General features: G+C 40.7%; 1 protein-coding gene across 2 annotated transcripts in view; it reads right to left on the bottom strand.

The window, feature by feature from the left end:
* Window positions 1-9560, bottom strand: part of FAM204A (family with sequence similarity 204, member A) — a 33828-nt gene extending 24268 nt beyond the window's left edge. The window contains exons 1-5 of one of the 2 annotated variants that reach the window (XM_010859273.1): window positions 9151-9560; window positions 3229-3467; window positions 2619-2706; window positions 2463-2493; window positions 2182-2281 (exon numbers count right to left, since the gene is read on the bottom strand). In XM_010859273.1, the coding sequence (XP_010857575.1) occupies window positions 2182-2281; window positions 2463-2493; window positions 2619-2706; window positions 3229-3462 (453 nt within the window). In that variant the 5' untranslated portion in view covers window positions 3463-3467; window positions 9151-9560. The remainder of the gene's footprint in view (window positions 1-2181; window positions 2282-2462; window positions 2494-2618; window positions 2707-3228; window positions 3468-9150) is intronic. The other variant, XM_010859272.1, reaches the window with a different exon arrangement.
* Window positions 9561-9867: the final 307 nt, after the last annotated feature.

The raw sequence follows: 9867 nt of genomic DNA, 5'->3' as shown, positions 1-9867 counted from the left end.
ATTCTCTGGTGATCCAGAGATTAGGACTCGGCACTTTCACTGCAGGGGCCCAGGTTTGATCCCTGGTTAGGGAACTAAGAGCCTGCGTGCATACAGCGTGCCCATAAAATATAAAAAAAAATTTTTTTGAATTAACCATTTTTTCCCTCAAAATAACAATCTAGTCAGCAGTTAGGACTCTAAAGCAGGTGGGCCAGAGATGGCCTGGGGACCACTGCTGTCAGCATGAGCCTCCTACCTCATGCTTTGGAACAGGTTTGCTGCAGTCAAGAGCATCCTCCCCACAAAATCCCTCCTCCCAGCCCACCAGAATCACAGTGGTCAAGAGCACAGCAATCACGTTAAAATGCTTATCAGCCTCTTGGATGGTGAAGCTGGAGAACTGAGAATGGGTTTTAAAGTCTGGGTTTTAGCTTCAGCTCTAACCAGTGATTTCAGTAAGAAATTCAGCATTTCTGTACCTGCTTGAACATTTGGGAAAAGGAGATTGGCTCAACATCTCTAACTAGTTGCAGAACAAGGTGATCCTGGTACCAATTCCCCAGTGTTCCACAGACTAAGTGACAAGAATTCTTGGCAAAATTCGAATCAACGGTTCACATGTAAAAACTCTGTTATGTCAGTTCTTTAATGCATGTGCCCTCAGTGAGGCACCCAATTTTAAACCCCAATGATGGGTTTAAAAATCAAGCAGTTTTTCCCAAGAAATACTGATGAACCAGAAAACAGTAACGATCTCTACGTACATAACAATAGTCTACAGCAGTGATCCTGTCCGTATATGCAAGACACAATATCCTTGGGCTTTAACCAAGAGGCCTCTGTACCTCCATTCCAGCTCAGAGCTCAATTTCCGCTCCTGAAGTCTGTCAACATTCTCCTAGATAAATGTGTAAGTTACTCATTCATTCTGCTGCTGCTGCTGCTGCTGCTGCTAAGTCGCTTCAGTCGTGTCCAACTTGTGTGACCCCATAGATGGCAGCCCACCAGGCTCCGCCATCCCTGGGATTCTCCAGGCAAGAACACTGGAGTGGGTTGCCATTTCCTTCTCCAATGCATGAAAGTGAAAAGTGAAAGTGAAGTCACTCAGTCGTGTCCAACTCTAGCGACCCCATGGACTGCAGCCTACCAGGCTCCTCCGTCCATGGGATTTTCCAGGCAAGACTACTGGAGTGGGGTGCCACTGCCTTCTCCGACTCATTCATTCTAGCCTCTGTCAAATATTAACACCATCTATAGACTGGCAACTGCCAAGCATACGTCTCGAGACTCAGACTCTCCTCCAAGCTCCTGCCTCATTTTACCAATGGTCTACTCTATTCTCTTACTGATACCACCCATGCCCCGAAATGAACTTTGGATAGGCCTCGCTCTAAATCTTCTCCCCTCCAAAGCTTTCTCGTCGTTGTAATCAATGTGACTATTCACACTACTGCTTAAGTAAAACCCTGCATGGTTCTCTCCCGTCCTCCTAATTCCAATCTCCCCACCACCCCACAAGCGATCCAGAGGTAAATACTGTCCATTCTACTTCTACAGTGCACCTCAGATCCATCCTCTCGTCTACCTTCAGCAGCACCATTCTCACTCAAGCTCCCATCATCTCATGTCTGGCTGAGTCTCTTAACTGTTCTCATCTGCTTTTGCTGCTCCAAGGTCCATCTTCGATGTAAAATGCAATCTTTTCAAACGTAACTGTGATCACCACTCCCTGCACATGAATCCCTTGAATGGTTCTCAACTGCATTGTGATGAAAAGGTACTGCACAGTTTGGGCCCTGCCTGCCTGCTTCTGCAGTCTTATCTTGGGCCATTTACCCACCTTCCTCCTCACTGACTCCATCCAGCCAGGCTGACCTTCTCACTGCTACTCACATGTCCCATGATGGCTCTTCCTCCCCAGCAGGATCTTTACTCAGGTTATCACCTCTACACTAGTGGGCCTTACATAGATGGTTCCTTGCTGTCCTTCAGTCTTAATGAGACAGGCCTTCCCAGACCACTCAGCTAATGTGGGGCCTCCATATGATTTGTAACTATATATTTACTTGTTTATCTAGCATCCTGCACACATTAACTTCTTCACTGAATGAATTAACGAGGAGAAATACCTTAGGCAAGACTAATTAATTACAAACAGTTCCTACTGGTGAACAGAAGATGCACTAACAAAGATCTTACCTTTTCAACTTTTTTCCTTTTAACAGGGGGGTCAAACCTCTCATTGACTCCAAAATACTGGGTAAGCTCCTTCCACTGGGTTTCACTTGAAGACTGTTCACTGTAAAAAGATAGACAATAACTTATGTTTCATACAAAATGTACTCATTATTACATTTACCATTTTTAATTCGTTACCACAATTATATTACATCAACTACTTCTTAGGTTTCAGAGGTAATTCAACTATGTGTACAAGTTCTGCAATACTAGGACAGACAGATATTTTAAATTCCACCTACCTATGAGATTCTTCGTCATTCTTCAATTTACCTGAAAAGAATTCACAAAGTGTCAATACCTAAGCATTTGGTTATTTCAAATGATGGTTATTAAAAATTGTTAAGTCCAACTGGTCACAATTTAACACTATTGACAATTAACCTGAATTAAAACACCTTTTCTGGAGCGTTTTCTTTTTTTCTTTTCGGATCTAGAAGCTGAAGTTTTCTGTTCAGAATGCTTTTTATGCAATTCTTGAAATTTCTACATAAAAGCAAAAAAAAGAAAAAAAGAGCAAATATGTTTTGAGGCAAAGTATACATCTGAAAAATAACATGTCAATAAAAACTATATTCTTAACATCTATAAAAATACAAATATAATGAAAGTAGTTTAGTTCTTCTTAAGGTACTCTATTGTCTGAGACTTTTACAACCTGAATGATCTTCATTTATTTCCAAACACGTCAATCTGATAATTTAGGGGTAAAAGTCAATAACTCATAGACTTTGTAACAAAGAGATTAAGACTGAAACTCCTTGTGTACTGTGTTAAGTAAGTTAATCCTACTAAATGTTTTTTTTTTCCTCCTCTTTTTATGAAAAACAAAACAAAGATGAACGCAAGTACCTGAGTGACCAATGAGTTGGCCACAGACCCAGAGAGTAATAAAACCATTCAGAATCAATCTTCCCTACCCGTTACCCACCAAGAACACATACATTCTGACCCTGGCAGAGACACACAGGCACAGACCTCAATAAGAACACATGAGAGAAAACCTACATTCCACATATTTAAGGGAATTCCAGAGGGACACTCTTCATATGCATTTATATTTGCCTCTGCTTCAGTGTTTGGTCCATCTGTAGGAATATCTACCATCTCTGTCTTTTCAAAGGTCCCATCTTCTTTACCCTCTTGTAAGTTAAGTTCAGAGCTCTCTAATGTGGTATCATCGTCAGAATTCAATTCAACATCACTTTCATTTAGGCCAGGAGGTAACAGCCCACTCCACATCTTTTCTGCTCGAGGGAAAAAAAATGAATTAAGATATATAAAGTAGACATGGAATGAATTTTAAGACCATTAAAAGATATACCAGGAATCTAATAATTATATCAATGGTTGGGGAAAAGTCCATTTACACTTTTAAAAAAATTGGTATAAAGCAGAATATACTCTCCATATCAAAATAATTTAAATATTTTGCTTATATAAATTTTTAGAAGTGTAAGGTAGCTTAAGTAAGTCTGTTATAAGACACACCTCCAGCTGAATGACTTAATGACAACAAAATCTTGATCCTGTAATACATGAATAATTTTGTCCAAAAAAAAGAGGAAATTCAGTAAAAGCATTCATAGTTCAAGAATGTTAAAAGCCTAACAATATACACTGCACGTAATTTAAGAATTGTAACACTACATTTCAAGCTGTTAACAATTAGAAAAGAAAATAAAATTGGATTTCTCATCTGTGTTTGAACATATAAAACTTCAGAGGACTATCTATGGAGGAGGAAAACAATTACACAAAGGAAAATGTTTGAGCTGTGCAAGCAGTTTGAGAAGAGTATGGTGGTAAAAAGGATGTCCCCAGTTTTACCTTTTACACTGTTTGTTAAAGTAATACTAAATAGAGTATAATCTTTACAAATTAACAAAAATGTATAGCTTTTTAAAGTAAATATACTGTATTTGGAAAACAAGTTCAGAGTTACTTTTATCATTAGTTATATAGCCCATTGGTAGAATCATTAACTATTGTTAAGTCTAATAAAAATAATTTTTAAAAATTCAAGTTGTAATCATTTTCTAAAATTATAATTGAGTACATTTCACTCTTAATCTCCATGGCACAGTCTAGTTTAGCATACATAATAAGCCAAAACTAGTTCATTTAAAAGATGCCTAGAATAGAGAAGTTGGTTGTTCTGCTCAGGATTTACCGTCAACTGAAGGAATAAAACGGAAGGGTGGAAATCTTTTTCGCTTTCTGCCCTCTATTGTGTTAATCGAGTATAAGAAAACCACCAGCACTGTCTCCAAGACAAAGTATCATGGCATTTTGCATACTCTGAACAATGGATTCCTGATAACTTTTAAGGACCTCCTCCCAAGTCCAAAGAATCAGCTCTCACTTTTCACAGTTTGGGTCCAGTCTCATTAGCTGCTGGCTCTCTGAAAAACATCCTCACCAAAACACTGTCATGGCTTTTTCAGAAGAAGATTTCTAACATCTAACTACTCTAACTGTAATTTTGAGGAAGTCATTTTTAACACCTCTGACCCTGTTTTTTCATCTGTAATACGGGGCTAATTACCCAGCACACAGGGTTATTCTCAGAATGAAATGAGGTAAGCTACTGAAACACTCTACATGGTGTTCAGGAGGTTCTGGGGACTTGATCAATGACTGGTTCTTTTTGCCATTATCATTTATTTCTGTCGCCATGTACTGCATTTTTATCATTTCTATTATGGGTGGCAGCATCTATATAAGGTAGTTTTGAAATTTCTAATGTTTGAGGTGCATTCATTTAGTAATTGATACAAGTCATTTAACTCCCTGATTTCCACAGTCTGACATGAACTTTCAATTAAAAATGCTGATGTCTGGTTTTCTGAATGGAGCAATAAAATCAGAAGCAAATTACCAGGCAGATAACAGAACCTAAGCTTTAAGGCTCATCTTTTGCATAAGATCTTCCAAAGTACTATACCTGATTTTGTATTTTGAATCTGTATTCCTTTTTTTAAAGACGAGGACTCAAATTACATAAATTCCAAGCCCTATAAAACCGGCTATGTGTCTGCACGCTTAGTTGCTCAGTCATGTCCAACTCTGCAACCCCACGGACTGTAGCCCACCAGGCTCCTCTGTCCATGTGACTTGTCAGGCAGTTGGACTGCCTGAAGTTCAGACTTTTCTGGAGTGGGTTGCCATTTCCTCCTCCAGGGGAATCTTCTCCACCCAGGGATGGAACCTACCTCTCCTTCACTGTAGGCAGATTCTGTACCACTGAGCCACTGGGGAAACCTGAATCCATCCCTAATCTGGACTGAGGATTTTAAAAGTTGGAAGTAGAGGTAGTACTGAGATACAGTTAGCACAAAAGATATGACGTATAACATGCCAATATAGAAAACAGGTGTGGAGCTATTAATAAAAACATTTCTACTGTCCCGCGAAGCAGGAGGAAGGCTGTAATAATCCGCTCTACCATGACTTTGCCACTGGCATATAATACACCTTCAGACTCACTATCCATTTCAGGACTTTAGGATGGTAACAAGTTTCAGAGTTAGCTTTCTTAGCACTATTTTGGAGCCACTGTTTCTCCTCCCTGTCCACAGCATCTTCTGCATGTCCAGTGTGTGCCAGGCACTAGAAAGACATAGAAACAGCAGTATACAGGATGGGCAAAAATGCCTAACCTCATGGAACCAACATTCTTATACAAATGGCAAGCTTCTGTCCATCAGCAGCCAAGTACCACTCAGCCCAGACTTCAGCTGTGGCAGCTCAGATAGGCACAGTTCTTCCACTGGGCCACTGCTGCAGTATCTTCACACGGTGAGTCTATGCTCTGGGCACCCCAAGGGGCTTCACCTTGGGAAGCAGGGCTAGTAGCTGTGGAGAGGGCATGCCTTTCTTCATCAGCCCTCAATAATTTCTGATGACTTTTGGACTTCCTCAACTTCATCTATGTTTAATAAGTTCTTGCTGATGTGGCATTAAGAACTGTCCTCAGCAGGCTATTGGCTAGAATGATAACTTCCTATGTGTGCCCATGGTGGGGGAAAAACTAAAATAATTTTTTAAAAGTGGACTCTATGTCCAAATCCATAAAAGAAGGCGAAGATCAAGTAAGATGTGTTTCTGAACTTAATCCCTAATTATCTTTAAAGCGATGTGCCATTCTCCTATGACCGTAACATATACACATACACAAACAGCAGGACAAATTGGTGGCCGCTGACAAACACAGATAGTTAACCAAGCAGCCTGCAAAGTGAAGCTGCCCACCTGAGCAGCAGCTCTAACTGCAGATCAGCCAATATGGAGTGGCTGCTTTGTGACTTGTTTTGGGCTTAGGTTCAAAATCAGTGTCTTTCTAGTCAAAGCATATGCATGTTATTTCTACATTTCCAGTTGTACTACAGTACCGGTTAGTCCCATTAGGCCTCCTGTTACTTCTGTTTGGGTTGCTCTGGATTCTGATTCTCTAGTTCTTTGAAGCATCTCTCATCCTATACCTTTCAGGGTGCATTCTTTCATTTTAAAGCAGATAACCCTTCAAATGTGGGCATTACTCAGCCATTCTCAAGAAACATCACATACCAGAGACCAAGAAACAAGTTTTTTAGTGTAGATTATAGTCAAGTCTATTTAACAGTCCATGTGTTGTGAATCCCCCTATTCTCTGTGATTTTGAATATCAGCTTCTCCATTTCACATACTCTGTACTGCTGGAGTGAAGATTCTTCCTAATCCACAGTTATTCTACAAAGAAAAATTCAGTGTGTGCTATGCAGTCCAGGGTTGACATGATTTATGATGAACAAAAATATTTATATCACATCCTAGCCTGAATGGCTAGGCTTTCTTTTGCCCTTGGAAACTAAGCACAGCTACTACTTAGCACACCTGGGCAGATATCATTGTATCTAGAAGAACATGGCACAGCTCAGCAGTTCCTCAGCTAAGCGTTTCAAAGTTTTATGAAGACAGTAATGGAGATTTCTAAGCTAATTTCAATACTCAAAAAGCTCAACATATTTCATTTTCCCTCAAACAATATCATGCACTTTTAGGTTAGGAAACTTAAATTCAATGAAACATTATTCTTCACCACATTTTCATTCATCTGATTGGTAGCTAAAGGCCGGAGTTTTACTAAAAAGGAAAAAACACAAATTAATGGGTATAGTTTAATAGAAGCAATATTTCAAAATACAGCATCCATGGAGATATCAAATTACAATAAATGGGATTCTAGGTTGTGAAAGGATTGGGAGCCAGTGGTAAGGCAGAGGAAAAAAAACAGTTTCAGAAGTCAGAAGATGGGTTTCTAGTCCTGAACAACATAACTGTAGAAAAGCCACTGCATCTGTCTGGGTCTTCACCCTTAACCTAAAACATGAACGGTTTGATCAAATCTCTGAGACGTCTTGAGGGGCTCTAATATGCCTTTTTATGGATCTCAATATTATGTGTGCCCAAATGCCCAGAATCACCTCATTCTTTGATATAACACTCCATTCCCTCTCAGTCAGAACAATACTAATTAAACCCCAACACCCCAGAAGATAAGGTTTCTCTCCTAACCCAGCCACCACAGCCACACTTGCTAGTTTTCAGTAAGACCCTGCACTTCAGAGAAAACACCTAAAAGACGCTCTGGAGAAAGAGAAAGAAACTCCACTGTGACCGAAGAAACAGAACCAAAAGGAAAAACAAACCATGTCTTCACTATAAGTGGCATACAATCAACGTGACAGGCACTGTTCTACCTTAACCCTCACAATGACCCTACCACTAGGAATTATTATCCAAACCCCTTTTACAGATGCGGTAACAGACTCATCCAATGGTTGGTGATCCACTAATCTTAGAAAAATAGAACTCTGTAACTCAAAACTCTACAGAGTGCATCGTTTAGTAATGTTATATTCTTGGTGACAGAGATTTGAGAGTGGGTCTGAAGAATGTCCCCAGCCTGTAATAATGTTAAAATTTGATCAAGAAGAAATTTTTTTCTCACTTTTTAAGGGAAGAAAGCTATATAAAAATGTTATACCAAATTGAATACAGGCCTGGGTAATAATACCACATTCTCTAAAGTCCAGGTAACTGCTTATAATCAAAACTCAATCTAAGCACTTTATAGGTAAATGTCCCCTGATGCTCATATTCTAGACTCTCAATTCCATTTTTACTGAATGAAGTTGCCTTATTTCCCAAATTTTGTATTCAATATTTGGCAAAACTAATACAATATTGTAAAGTTTAAAAATAAAATTAAATTAAAAAAAAAGAAGGAAGACAAAAAAATAAATAAATAAAAATAATCACGGAAAACTGAAAATCTTGTCTGATCTGAACTTAAATCTTACAGAAATCGTGAACCACCACCTACCAATCTGAAGATCCTGTTAAATAACTTACACAATAATCAGTTTTTGTGACTGGACGTTAATTACTTAACTGAAATACTTCTAAGCTTGTTATCATCATTAATGCCCTGTTTACGTTTATGAAATAAATGTGCTCCGTTTTCTCAAAAAGGTACAGAAAGTACAACTGAATCTCAGGCCTGACTTCGGATTTAAGTTACCAATCCGATTAACCAGATAAACTATTTAGCAGGATTTTGCCCGTATGCATATGTCAAAGTGAGTGTCTTGTTCAGCCTAGGGCTAGAAAACACTCCCCGAGATTCAAGACCCTGCAAGAAAGATTTACAGGTAGCCAATAATATTTCGAGGCCCATTTTAAAATTGGATGTCTCCGTAAGAATATTTACAGGGTGCAAGAATGCAAGAGGGGTGGCTCTAGAAACGTACACCTTTCGCTGCAGGGCTGAACCACCCGGAACTCTGCAGGCTCTCCTGCAGCTGGGCCACACTCCGATGCCCAAATGGGAAGAATCCCATCCCGGCACAGAACTAAGCGCCACAGATTCTGATGTAGGATGTTTACCTTGCTGACTCTCCCATCAACTGCAGCTCGTTTCCGGGTACGGCAACTGTAAACAAGAGCCCATTTCCCGGGTCGAAAGCCTAATCCCGTCTCACTCCGGCCGGGGTGGGACGGAGAACTCCTCTCCCACCAACAGGACGGGGACTCCGCCGCGACGCCGCGTCAGAGCAAGGCGGAGGCCGGTTCAGCCGACGCTCCCACGGGCCCGGTCAAAGGCTTTGCGGGCCTGACCAAAGGTTTTACGGCTCGGCCGAGAGGCTGTGAGGCCTCCCGCGCTTGCTCCCTTGTTCCAGGCACCCTGTCTTCCCTGGGTCCGTCTCCCTGGAGCACAAGAACCAGCCTAGCAATCAGCCGTACTCACCAGTCCGGACGGTGCCGCCCGGCAGCCATCTTAAGGCCTGCCAACATCGCGCCTTCTCATTGGCTCCGACATCTCGACCAATGGGCTGGGGCCGTTCTGGTCTGGGGTCGCCATGGTAACCGGTCGCGCTTGGCTCGCCTTTTAAATAAACGAAAAAGGGCGATTCGTTTCTTTCTACTTCTTTTTTTCCCTCTGCTTTTCTCTCGCCATTTTCTCCTTTCTTCTAGACGTCTTAAAGACTTTTTTCTTTTTCCATCCCCTGCCGTACTCTAGTGCTCTGTGGTGAGGAAAGTGCCTGGCACTGAGTTCATTCCCCAAAGACCGGGACTCGCTGCAGAAGCTCTTAGACCCTTCTG

Source organism: Bison bison, unplaced genomic scaffold, assembly GCF_000754665.1.
Source record: "Bison bison bison isolate TAMUID 2011002044 unplaced genomic scaffold, Bison_UMD1.0 scf7180017864456, whole genome shotgun sequence".
Classification (NCBI taxonomy): domain Eukaryota; kingdom Metazoa; phylum Chordata; class Mammalia; order Artiodactyla; family Bovidae; genus Bison; species Bison bison.
The sequence above is the reverse complement of the archived record's forward strand: the minus strand, read 5'-3'. Positions and strand labels throughout refer to the sequence as shown.